This window comes from Halichoeres trimaculatus, unplaced genomic scaffold (assembly GCF_033239565.1).
Source record: "Halichoeres trimaculatus isolate MK-OKI-2021-1 unplaced genomic scaffold, fHalTri1.1 fHalTri1_scaffold_8, whole genome shotgun sequence".
NCBI classification, from domain to species: domain Eukaryota; kingdom Metazoa; phylum Chordata; class Actinopteri; order Labriformes; family Labridae; genus Halichoeres; species Halichoeres trimaculatus.
The window spans coordinates 21,641,244-21,655,388 of NW_027437186.1; the positions used below are offsets into that span (position 1 = coordinate 21,641,244).

Genomic DNA, 14,145 nt, shown 5'->3' on the forward strand with positions numbered 1-14,145 from the left:
ATGTTGAGAGGGTGAAAGCAGTAAAAGCCACACCTGTACACTCTAATAAAAATCTAAAAGAACAACTGTGCAGTAAATCCAGCCTTTGAGAAGCTGAACATGCCAAGTCTTTTCATGCAGCATTTTTCACGTTTAAATGGAGTATCTCAAAGATTTCCAGTTATTTTGTTCCCCTTTTTCTCAAAACAAACACGATTTCTCTGCGTTTCAGATTCTCTCAGAGTGCTCAGTCTACACAATTACCCGTATTCAGTTCTCACATCATCTGCAACTACAGGCATATCAAATCCCAACCAGTTGGAGACAGTATTTCCTTATAAAGGAAAAGCCTGCGAGGGATAGCTTGATATAGCTGTGCCTCCCTCACTAAGTAGAAACATCAAACATGGGTTTTCGGTCTTCTTATAATGAGCTGTCTTCAGCTGTCAAGTGGTGGCGGGTGGTTGTAACCGGCTTTCCATGCAATGAAAAACTGACTGCTGTTTGTGCCTTCAGAAAAAGCAGGCCATTTGAATAATGTAGAACAACAGTAAATAGCATTCAGCCTGCAGCTAAAACCACATTGTACTGTTTCTCTGCAGATTTAGCTACTGTACTTTGATATGAATTACTGACAGCACACAGAGAAACCGAACTGTGAAGTATTTCCATTCAAACCTGAAATAATGTACTGAATGTTCTCCTGCTGGGCTATGAGTCAAACAGAAAAACTTCAAGTAATCCAATAGCACACCAGAGCTTTCACACACAGCAACAGTGAGCTTTAAAAACACACAGCCTTTCTCTCTATATCAATCAGCTGGATGACACAGTGCCTTGTGTGAGTGTCAACAGATCCTGTTTGGGGACTTGTTCGACTCGAGAGCGAAACACAACAGGTGAGAGCAATTCAGCAGCTGTCAACACAGTTCAGAATATAATCAGTCTATGAACGCAGCACACACAGGCTACATCCATTAGCTTTGCTGTATACACGTCTTTAAAAGACCAGCTGGAGCACAGGGGCTGCTGTATGATGCAGCACATACAGTCAGGAAGCTGAATACATGCTGTGGTTAGCTTCAGTCATGATGTTTGATTGTGTAATATTTCGGTAAATGCTTTACGAAAAGTGCTGTGTTTCCATGAGAACAAGTCGGTTGTTGAGAAATGACAACAGTGTTGCTTCAGCTTGGTTTGTCTCTATAAAATGAAAAACAGAAGGCCTGCCATCGATGATTGTACAGTAATGAAAACAATCTGCAAGCTCAGTTCATCTTTTTGCCAAATGGAGTCTTAAAAAAAAGAAAAAGGAACTTTTTATTGTCCAATTTTCTAGTATTTTACATACCAAACACTGAACCAGCATAACCAGGGAGTGATTGAGAAACAGAAACCGCATTTTGTCTGACTAGTTTGCCTCTGTCAAATAAAAAAACACAAGTTTATACCAGTGATAGAAAAAGACTAAACAAGGCCAGCAACCAAAGATTGTCTTCATTATAGGGTCACCTTAGCACTGAGATTTTTTTTTTTTTTTTACATCTACAGCCTCATAAAAATAACTTAAATTTTCTTCCTTTAATGCATATCTATGACCTCTGTTTTTAAATTTCCTATAAAGTGTTTTTATCTGATTGTGAAACAAACAGAAACTGAAATCAACATCTCTTCAAAACCTAAAAACCAAACAAGACCATCTGCTTTGAGTTATTTTTGATGTCTGAAACCACTGCTGGGGGGTTGAGGTCAGAAGAAGTGATTAACTGCCAAAACAGCCTGTTTCCCTCTACAACAATTCTCTGAGTAACACATCCGACTGTTGAAGAAAGCAGGATGGTGGTGGTTTTGTTCTTGAGGGTGAAAAACAACACCAACACCTGAATAAGACAAAATAAACCAAGAGAGAAGGGTTACCTCCTTGTCCACACTCAGTTAGGAAATATGAACACAAACCAAAAGTTGCAATAATTTGTAGACTTTTGCAATTGTTGGTCTTTACTCCATAACATCATCACATATGTTTTCATGCTGTGCACAGACATAACATTGTTTGCCAGAGTTAAAGTGCTGAGGAGTGAGACTGTTTGCAGATTTCTCTGCTGGGAAAGCAGAACGTGTTTATCTCTGAAGCATATCAGTAATGTACAAGCATTTGGTGCCATTGGCGTTACACCTTTCGCTTTCACATTTTCAGTCTCTCACCTCTAAAATCTGTCTCCCAAAACTCTTAATTTCTCCTCTGCTATCAGTGACTGATGGAGCAAACGCTTATCATATTCGTAACCATGCTACACATAACAATTGTACTGCACTGAGGCTTTGAGTAATAGCAATGAGAAAACATAGCTTAAAATATAAATTTTGATGCATGTTGAGTTTCTATAGACTAGTGCAACATTTAAGCCTTTTACTGCAGGTGGTGTCACCGGTGACATAAATTGGTATGGGGTATTCAAATTATCGTAACTGCTCAACAATTTGGGCTCGTGAGAAAACTTTAAAAGTTCCTTAAAGACAAAAAAAGCCAAACTTCACAGTAAAATCCAGGGTATGTCGGTGCTGCATGGGAATCCACATACAATGACGTTCCAGACAAAAATTGATGCAAGCTGTTCTCATTACCGTAAGTTTTCAACTATATGGGCTGGTGAAAAATATTTAAAGCATTCCCAAAAGAAGAGGAGATGATATTTCCTGGGATGATCTCTGACTCTTCTAAGGACAAAATCACAAAAAAGTCCAGGTGGTCTGTATTTTACTCAGGTGATGAAAGATTTTAAAGCTCATTATGCCACTTAAGACAGTTTGTCATAAGAAAATATGGTTTCTTTTTCTAAAAATCCATAATCAACTAGCGATCGGTCATTTGTTGGAGATCTACAATTTGTTTTCAGTAGAATATAGGGGTAGGAGAAAAAAATTGTTGTAACGTAATATCAGGATTTTTGTTTAATAATTTCAAATCATCATTTTTTGTTAAAAAATAGTTTTTTGTCATTTTTGTCTTTCTTTAAGCTGGGTTGAAGAAAAGTTGAGATGTTAGATACCCCAAATAAATCCTACAAAATGACTCACATGTGATGTTTATTTTTTGGGAAAATATGGCTCCACAAATGGGCTGTAGACGTCATCATCATCATGATTCAACTTTTTTCATTTTGTCAGGTGTTCAAAAGGTGAACCTAAAATTGCAAAAATTGAAGAATAGCAATTTAAATTGGAATTGGCACCTCAAAAATCGTATACAAATCGTAAAAACTTAAAGGAATCGAATTGAGAGAAAAGCATATTGTCCCAGCCCTAGTAGAATATATTCAAAAAATGTTTGCCTACTGCAGAAAGTAGACTGAAAATTCATATCATTGTGTTCAGTCAGACTTCATTCATGGACCCTGGATTATAATTTTCCCAGTGATGGTAAAAATAATAATTTTGCAACAAAGTATTTTACCATGAATGAATGACTTTCACAGCAAATAAAGAAAACTCCAATCCTGTTGTCAAAATAAAAAAGCTGTTGATTAATATTTTGTCAAATTAATTAAGCAATCTTTCAGCACTTCACACAACCAAAAGAAATCAGTCCACTGTATTTACCAAACCCTGCAGGGTTTTTGTGATTGCATAGTTTGGTTGTTGAATTGCTCTTTGGGAAACTTGCTCTTGTGTAAATGCAGTCCATCCACACACTGTCCTGTCATATTGAGTTAGGCAGCTGATAGTTTAGCCGTGCAGCAGACACAGCCAGCAGGCCACTTGATAATATAGGTCAGAGAACTGTAAGCCCACAGCCAAGAGGTGACACTCCACATCAGCAACATACCAAAGTGCAGGGTGTCATTTCACTGACACTTCCTACACACATGCATCACGACAGTTTATACACCCTGAATGCGACGCTTAATATCTTAATGTACTACCATCATTTCACCTCCAGGAAGTCAATACCCGCACATGCTGTCTAACTGCTCATTTTTATGATTGAGTTAGAATGCTTGGTAACACATTAACAGCTGAATGTTACATTCTGTCTCTGTTCTTCCATCAATAATTCATGTTATTACTGCAGCAGCGTGATATCTCCAAAAACATTACTGACTGAATTTATTGCTCCGACTGCACATAATGGACTGAAAGTGGGGGGAAAAAATAATCTGCTGTGAAACTGTAGATAACTCTGTTCCAGCGAACACATGACTCCAGAAATCTCATTGAAAAATTAAACTCACTAAAATCCATATCATTCAATTTATATGGATGCTGCAGTGTACTGGTGGCAAAAACAGCACATAAAGGGACATTCCCAGTTTTATGTATACTGGGTGATCCAATTAGAGTCACTGCACCCTGAAATATTCCGAATCGCTCCCAACTATTCCCAGTGAGAAACAGTGAGGGAGACATTCCTGACTGTCAGCGTTCTGCACCGGAGCGTCTCATCGCTTGGACAGGACTTTCAGCTCGGGAGTCAATGGGGTGCACGCTCCCACTGGGTGGGTGTCTTTCTATACTGTGGGTACGCACACATGCACACACAGAGCGCTCCTGTCATGCTGGGAAGAGTTTCAGCCTGCTGCCTCTGAGGGGTCAGAGCTGGAATTCGTAAGGCCAAAGGAGATTAGTAATTGAGTAATGGACATGGTGACATGGACAATGAGGAGACAGAGAGAAAAAGAAAGAGGGGAAGAAGGAAAGAGAGATGGAGAGTGAGAGAGAATGAAGGTATGAAACACAATATGAGTTCATTATCGTTCTCCCCGCCCCACGCCTGACCTTGGCTTCAGCGTCCCAAAACAAACTTATCTTGGAATTAAAAAGCAGCTCTGGGGAGTAAGCCAGGCACAATTGAATTAGAATATGTTTCCCTCAAGTCTAGAAAGAGTTCAAGGTATAATATCTAAAAGGTGAGAATCATTGTACATAATGTTCTGCCACTTAATGCATGCAGTTTATTTGTATGCATAAAAAGTTGCTGTAATATCTGCAGGGCGCTGAGCTCATCTTTTATTCACTGATTCCATTAAGAGATTGCTCAGGTGATATATGAACTGAAAGCATTCTTTTGCGGTTATAGCGACGGAGAAAAATAGCAAGATAACGTGAGGTTTCAAAGCCTCTCTGAAAGTGGGTGAGGCATCCATCATGTAAGGTGACACCACAAAAAAAGCTCCGTCAGCTCCTTTGAAATGCTGCATCTTTGTACTCTTGTATTTTAGCAAATGTATGCACACAAAGACAAAATGCCCGATGATCTCATATGCTCCATCTAAGGATGAAAAATATTGGCTGCAGCATTAAGCAACAGCTTCTCATCTGCGTCTGCATTCTCCTCAAAGGTTAAAATAACGATCCACTGTAGCTTGGGGGCACTGGAGTCATGCATCAAGGCAAATGTTTGCCTGTTTGAGTGGTTAGTCAATGACAAAGTGGAAAAAAACTAAAGCTAAAGAGCACCCAAAGACTTTGCTGTGTTGACAAACCAGGCACTGCTGGAACATATCATTACTGAGTCGGGAGAGGCATAAAAGTTTGGCAAAACGAATTAGAAGATTGTGAAGGACAAGAATGACAACTTCTTTACCAATGGGAAATGTTAGCAGGGTTTTATAGCCTTTGAAGTCCAGGGTATTCAATTTTAAAGGTTTTAAATTACACTATCCTAAAAAGCTGGTAATAATTTACATGCTATTTCAGCAATGGTGAGGAATTCACTGGAGGGCAGTGTTCAGAGTTAATGACTTGTTCTGCGGCAGGAGGAGGTACACATTCACGCACGCCAGACATGCACACCCAAAGCCCCCTCCTCCTCCTCCTCCTCCTCCTCTCTGCTCCGCTCTTACCCCAACTCTAAATTCCTGCCATTGTTGTGTGAATGGGGAGATTTGGTATAATGCACAGACTGGCCAAAGACAAGGACGCTGTAAAAAGATCACTGTAAAAATGTGCCATATCACATTTACACTGGAGTCATTCAGCAGAACGACCTTATCCATCAAAATGCTGGTCGCATATCTAAGCCACTTACACTTAATTCAACCAGCATCCCAGATGCTTGAATTACCCATTCAGGGTTTTTCCCTTAGGAAAAATCAAAGAAGCAGCAAATGAATACAATCTAATTTCCCTACAAGCTGGCTTTCCAAGCACTGAAACACATGCATGGACTCCTGCCACGGACTGAAGAAATGGCCCTGGATGCATGCCAAAGTGTTTTCCACAGCAATCAATACTGGCCTACTGCTGCAGTCCCCTGCCTGTCAGTGTGTGTGTGTATTTGTAGGTGTGTGTGTGTGTGTGTGCCAAAGCCTTGTCAGCTAGAGGGACAGAATAGAGGAGAAGAGAGGTCAGATGAAATCAGAGGTGATGATAATAGCACATTAATATAACATGATCCAGAAATATTCTCTGCGGTTGTGAATTCCCATTAAGAGTGCCGTGCTATATTCGCACTAAAGTGGAATATATAGTATTAGATAAGAATAAGCAATTAAGCGCCTGAAGCGGAGTGTACAATAAGTGGGTGTTGTGAGGGCCGAGCTGTTATCTACACATGGCTCTTTCCTGAAATGGGGAGTCCAAAAACAGACAGAGGCTGGCCAAGAAATAATGTGTCACTCAGTGAGTTTTAAAACACATGTGACTGTTTAGTCGGTGGCAGTTTGCAGGCAGACAAATAGAGCAGAGGCCCCAATGGAGGGTTTGTCATAATGGGTGAGCAGCTCGGCACAAAGCCTGTTTAAAGAGCAAGCAGAGCTCAACTGGTGGGAGTAAACATTGCTTGTCAGGCTGAGACACAAAGAAAAATAGAGCTTCCTCCACATATGGACTTAATAATTAACTTCATAGATTAATAAATTCCCCTCTGGTTTTGTTTATCAACTATTCAGCAAACTCAGGCGCCGAGAGTTTAAGTTTATTCAATGAATCATTATTTCTATTTCCAGCCTGCATGGGGTTTAAAGCTGGCTGCGTTTAAAAGGAATTGACCTCCGACCCTGCGACAGAAGAAAAACAAGCACAGTAGGTCATGGGTTGGTTCCTCTTGTCACTGCACAGCGCAGCAAAACAGAGCAGCGTAGGAGAGGCTGGGAGCAAACAAATACCTGAGAAATAACCAGGAAATTACATCATACCTCTGCGCAGAGAACACAAGTGAATCAGTAATCCAATTCCAGTGAGCAAGCTCAATATAAGGCTGTTGTGATGTTCTTGAAAGAGTCATGCTTCGTGGTATTTGGCGGATATTGGCTCAAAGCTTAAGATAATACCAATCTGCAAGATATGAGGCACAATTTCTTAGAGACTGGGAGCAGCATGGCAGCAGCTGTTTGCATGTCAAATGGAGAAAAACGCCCACTCTGTTTTTTATGCTGCGCGAAAAATATTCAAGTGTTAATCTGACATGATCTAAGAATAAAAGTCTTGAGTCTAGATGACACCAAGCTGTGGCTTCACCTCTCAGTGCCGCCTGTGCTCATTTAGCACTCAAATCTTGTGAAAAAAAAGCACACTTCCTGAGAGCTGGATGCTATCAGGTTTATATCTGTATGACTCACTCGGCTAATTTTCAGCCAGTCAATTACAGATTTACAATCCTGAGCAGCTCTACAGCCATTAATCTGTCTTTATGTGCTCCCAAAGAAAAATGACTAATGATAGGTTTATAAACTCCACTTCCCAGTGTAGCTATAAATGAACCCTTCTTCTTCTCCTTGTTTACATTCTGAAACAAACAATCATTTCACACATGTATCACTAAGAAGCAGATTTTAACAGCCAGGGAGTTGTTTTAACATCACAGCTTTTTTTTTTTTTTTTTTTTTCTGTGAAGTGAGTTTACCCTCCCTGTTTGTTTTTTGGATTATGGCTTGCATCTGTAAGCGCTCCTCGCTGACTCATGCAGGGCAGATTAGTGTTACAGGGCAAAGTCAGCGAGAATCTGAACGGGCTGAGTGAAGGTCATAAACGGACTTGAAGTTGTCAGGGCAATTTCCACTGTGTAATATACAGTAAGTAGTCTGATTCGCTGGGAGCAGGAGGTTTGACAAGGCCCTTTAATTGAGGTCAGCCTGCAGGCACTTACATTGCACTTCAACATATCATCCTCAAATTATCTTACTTGATAGTTTGACTTATTCTGTAATCAGTCTGCAGCTTCAAAGCATCTGCAGGGTTGTGTGATGCAAGTCGCTGCATAATTCATGTGTTCTGTTCCCCTTGTGATTTCACTCTGTTATCAAATACACAAACTGTATCATTCTGTGCTGCACTTTATGTCCCAAATTCTTTGAGATTTCATTAGCATTGGCAGTGCAGCACATAATATTTTCCAGATATACCCAATGGACTGGAATGCAAGCACTTTGCAATGCAAATAAGTCTTTGGGAAAGGGGGCGGAGCTCGTGTGTCGTTGCGCAAGTGTGGCCTCAGAATCGGCGATGCATGCTCTCAAAGTAATTACTAAATAATTGCAGCGTGTTAAGGGCTAAAGTGAGAGGGCTGCAGGAGATGATACCCGTTTACAGAAGAATTCTGCCACAAAGATGATAGCTTGTCTAAGCGGCAGGGCCATAAATAGCCACCTTTCTCATGAAAGGGAAATGTGATAGCCACTCTATTACTCAAGAGGAAAGAATGTAAGTAAGCCATCAGCGGAAGAGTCGAGTACAAACACGGCTTTGTCCTTCCCTATAAACAATATAACAGCAGCAGAGAATCATTTCCATCCAGCCGCAAGTGATCAAAAGCAGAGAGGAGTAATTAAAGTGCTGTTGTCGCTGGCGGAGGAATATCAGAGGGAAAACAACACGGCGTTTGTTTAACTCTCAATATCAGAGTAATGCCATTCAGACCAGCGATGTAACCGGATCACAAGCGCCACATATGGCCACAGTCAATCATAACTATTGCTTTTCTGTGCCAACAGCGGCGTCATGTAACACAGCGGCGATTTAAGTGCTGCGAGCTGACAATATCACATTGTTGCGGATGGAAATGTCCACATGGAAAATTATGCAAAGCTTGGAGAGTAGTTAAAACGTGTCAGCGCTGGCTTTGGCTTTGCCGCCACGCTTTATGACTCGCTTTGCCCCTTTCAACATCAGGCAGCATTACAAAATATCTAATAACTATCACAGCGAACTGATCTGAGCCAGGTTGACCCCATACATTCATTGTCGTTTCGCAATTTCCGCCCATATGCCAGTATTTGACACGCTTACCGAGAAATGAAATGACAGAGTCTGGGCGCAGGATTGTTGCGGATTTTCCCCTTTATAACACAATTAACCCCATAGAGCGCAGTGGCAGCCTTATTGAGCGCAGCTGGACAAGTGCACATTCAGCAGTTGACACCACAATAGGCAAATAGGCTAAAAGTAAAACTAGAGAACAAACACCGCCGTAGGTCAATCCTTTTACTGCTCGGATACATCAATGTCAGTATCAATACGCGCGTTTATGAAAGCCTGCCACAGGAGGATACACATCCACTGCCAACTCTTAATGCAGTAAAGATGCTGCTTAATAAAAAAAGACTCGACAACGAGGAAGAACACAGAGAACAAAGACCAAAAGCACAAATCATTTTAAATATTCAGCATCTGACTAATGTTCCTACCTCTCCATGGCTGATCGTCCGTCCCTGGGGAGTATCCTCGGGTAGAAAATAAAGTTTGGAGCTTGATAAAAGTTGCTTGCTTGTTCTTTCTTCCCAGAGCAGCTGAAGCTCCGCTATGCAAATAGGATCCTCCGGTTTACATCTGACGAAGAAAAAGTCTCCGAGAGACAGGATCCTCGATTTGCCGTCCCGGTGAAATTTAAAGGCTTTATAGAATATATATGGTCCGTGTAAACCGCAAGACGAGCCCACCCACTGAAGAGGAAAAAACAGACAGAGAAATTAATGAATGGCTTATCAACTCATTTGGTAAACAAATGGTCGGCTTTCAAAGTGGACACAAACATTTCAAACATCTCTGCGTGATTACACACGACTGGCGAATATCACATCAGGATATCTCAGTTTTCTGCACACAATTAGTATCGTGGAACTATTTTTAGACGCTTAACATATGACACAGATGTGGTCATACTACATTTAATGTGGCAAAGTTTTGTGGATTAGGCACGTGCGTACAGTTAACAGCAGGTGGGGATTAGCATAATACGAAAATGAAATTAATCGACGGTTGATAACAAACGTTACCTTCAGTGAGTTCGGCTCCATCTCGACGTTATGAATTGATTAAACTCAACACGCTCTCCAAACTTGCTGGCTTGAATGGATTGCCGAAGGTCCTGAAAGGGAGATATAAATGTAGAGTTTAAAACATCGTGTTTTTACTGGTAAAGGAGGGTATAAAAATAAGTTTTGTAGTAAATACGTTTAAGCAAAGATTAATTTACGGTATGTATTTTTTTTGAAGAGGAATTGTCGTGTTTATGGATTTTGAAAGCATTTGTATGACGCGACAAAGCGACGGTTGTGTTAAATATTAACATAATGACAGAAAAATGTGAACAATTAAAAAAGTTGTAAAGTAGAGTTGTATCTAAAATCAGATTATGCCATTAATGACAAATAGTCTGCAAAAAATACTCGATTTTTCTTTATTTCTAAGCGTAAATGTTATATTTTAAGTTTATGTACCTTCCAGGACTTGTGTAAAAGACGTTCAGTATGAAAGCACATTTCTCACAGTAATGACACTGAGGCGCTTGCTGTGGATGCCTTCAAGAAACAATGTTACATGAAAGTTAATAGGGCTATCAAATGATTCCTCAAAAGGCAATGTGGGACCCGCGAGGTTCCTGCTTCGCTCTGAGCGGAACTTGTACTGCGCTACAACTCGGGCACACGGGTAGGCTGAAGCAGCGAAAACAATGGCCTTTAGATACATTTATATATATTTTTAGGCGAGCATGAAAAGACAAAATTGGCCGCGTTAGAAAGCAGGGCGTCACGAGACAAAATTCACGAGGCGGGCCATTTTTCAGACATAAATCATCTTCAAATAACAGGCTGTCCTTGTAAAGACAGTAGGGTATATTTGTCACGGGGTTAACACATTTGCACGATCAAAGCCTCTTATATAATTATGTTGATTAATATCTATTCTGATGAAAACATTTTAAATTGAGAAACCCTCATATGAACCACACGAACATATTCATTTATCATATTTTATTCATTTTGGGGTTGTTTGGGAAGTTACTTTTACTTTAGGGTTTCTATTTGTAGATTCATTGTCCTTTCATTCTCCGCTGCTGAATGTGTCAGCTGGATTTTATCGGCTGTCTGGAATTATTCATGTGCTATGAAGTACCAACTCTGTCCACAGAGCTGCGCTGTTTCTCCCCCACTATCCACCCTTTGCCCTGCATTTATCCTCCACTCAGATCACAGAGCATGCAACAGCGACATGGGCCTACTTCTGACACCAGCTATTTCAAGTACTCTATTACGCAATGCGCCTTTTCTTCCTGAAATGACGGGTAGAGCAAACAGGCGCATTGATTCACTTCCAGGAAAGTGTTTTCCTGTCTAATAGAGGACACATTTTCTTGTTATGCTGCAACTGTCTGGTGATAACCTTACAAAAACAGAGGGGCTTATTTTTAAAGATTTAGAGTCATTATTCTCCTGTACACTCATACCAGTTAGAGGATTAATCATCTAATATAATTTGCATCATTAAACACAAGCCTGAGATCACAATTCAAGTTCTTTACATAGCTTATCTTCACTGCCCTCTTTTCAGAGAAGCAGCAGAACATGATGTATTAATACTAAAATAGCTGAGGTAATGTTCTGTGACGCGCTGATATTTTAAGTACTAGTTTAGTGCATTGTTTCAGAGTAAAAGGTGGATTACAGAGAGCCTGATTGTCTCACACATAGCTGCAGCAGTGCTGGGATCCTGCAGTGAATCTAATATAAAGCACAGCTCTTAGTGTTATCTTCCCTGATTTCTCTCCCAGCCATTTCAGTGGCTAAATCAATGAGGTTGCATTGTTAATGGCAGCCACTATAATGAAGTCCCTGGTTAATCAATGGCACCACTCGAGCTCTTATCTGGCAATTGCAAGTGTTTGCTTGTCAACAGCCACAGAGAGCCCAGCAGCCCCTGCAACATTGTGATGCATATATTGATGTGAAGTGGTGGGAGTGGAGCTGCGTGTTGTGAAATCATTGTTAGGAATACATAAAAACAGAATATGTTTAGGCAGAGGTGATAAGTGAAAGTGTAGAGAGAAACTTAAAGGAAATCTTGATGGCTTTTGTAGAACATATTGCATGATTCATATAATGACCAGAAAAATTACAGTCTCACCTGCTGCCCTCTTTTAGTACAAGTCTTTGTGGTTAGATAAGGTTTAAAAAAGGAAATCAATAAGTCATATTTTCATGGTTTGACCTCATAGGTGAACTTGAAACATGACAAAAACGAATGAAAATGCTCAACTATGACAAGAAAAAGGTTTCCCCAACATCACATTGGTATTTTTGACAAATAAGTCTAAACTGGTAGCTGTATCAGACAATTTTACACATTTGAGAGACTGCAGAAACTCATCCTCATGCATGGCTCATGAGTTCAGGTTGAACCTTTCATGTCAGGTTTGAGCATTTTTAACACACTGATGTCACTGTTTACATTTCACTGAGTAAAAACAACTATTCTTTGTTTCTTTGTTTTCAAAATCCTGACAAACAGCTGTTCTTAGTCCAGCCAATACATGATAACTGCATGAGTAGGTATGGACACCAGAAAAAAATCAACACAAATAAATGTATTCAAATGCCATATAATGGGAAATATCTGAAAAAAAACCCTGGTGAACTTGGTTATTTGTTTCCTGCAGCAGTAATGTAAAATGACTCGGTAAGTGGTAAAACCTTTTTTTCCAGCACAGGTGTTCCATATTCCCCATAATGAGGCAGCCTCAGCAGGGAGCCACATAGTGGGGTACAAAAGTCACCTCAGTATAGAGAGCTGCAGTTACAGTCGTAACCACAGTAAAAAAAAAAAAAATGCTTTCAAAAACACATCTCTGCATCATTTTGCCCATATGTTTACATGTCTTAACGTAGAAAATAACATATAAATAAAATATTTACTGTTGAACCAACAAAGGCACAAAATCAATTTGTCTGGCAGTTGCAGAAATCAACTACTTGATGGACTCAAAGGAAAGAAAAGAGGAAATCATTAATTATTTATGATGAATGAATTTTCAATTTTGTACATTAATTTTGCACACATCCTTGAAGCAAAAGCTGTACTACACCCAGTTATCACATTGAACAATATCAAGAACTTTATTGATGAGAAATGACGATATACATTTGTATTTTTCAGACAATGGAGCACAAAGATACTTGTATTTGACTGAGGTTGCTTCAGAGTGTGATTAAACTGACTCTAAGTTTTTGTGTCTGCAAGTTCCACACAGCTGCATAGTGCTTTAGCTTTCAAACTAGTTTGTGACAAGCTTGGCAATTCAACCTATCATGAGCATTTCAAAGTTAAAGAGGCAGAAGCCTCATGAAATCAACATGAGAGCTGAGCTAACAGGAAAGTAGTTATTAAACTAACATTCATAGGCGCCACGAAACACAACTTCAAAACAATTTAATGTAGTGGTTACATAATGCTGATCTGAATCTGCTGAGTGTGAAAGTAAACACCAAGTTATCCATAATAATCAAGTAGTTGAGTCACTGAGTATATCAGAAGCATGTTTACACCAGCTCTTATTACCAGAGAAAGACTGATTAATCAGGCTGATTGATGACATTTTCAAATAATTGGCATTGGCTGATGCCTGGGCTCACGAGGCTGCATGAAATAATGCAGTTTAGTATTGCCTCTGACAAAAATAGCTGTCCTGTTCTGCAACCAACACCATTTTCTATCTATCTATCTATCTATCTATCTATCTATCTATCTATCTATCTATCTATCTATCTATCTATCTATCTATCTATCTATCTATCTATCTATCTATCTATCTATCTATCTATCTATCTATCTATCTATCTATCTATCTATATTTATCTCTCTCTCTCTCTCTCTCTCTCTCCATATATATATATATATATATATATGTATATGTATATATATATATATGTAGTAGTCTTTGATTCTTATTCCTAT

The 14,145-nt window shown here is 39.7% G+C and overlaps 1 protein-coding gene across 1 annotated transcript in view; it reads right to left on the reverse strand.

Annotated features, from left to right (window-relative positions):
* The window catches only part of arid5b (AT-rich interaction domain 5B), an 89,706-nt gene extending 79,444 nt beyond the window's left edge, over positions 1–10,262 (reverse strand). The window contains exons 1-2 of the mRNA XM_074676315.1: positions 10,191–10,262; positions 9,603–9,857 (exon numbers count right to left, since the gene is read on the reverse strand). Coding sequence (XP_074532416.1) covers positions 9,603–9,857; positions 10,191–10,211 — 276 coding nt within the window. The 5' untranslated portion in view covers positions 10,212–10,262. The remainder of the gene's footprint in view (positions 1–9,602; positions 9,858–10,190) is intronic.
* Between the last annotated feature and the right edge of the window lie 3,883 nt (positions 10,263–14,145).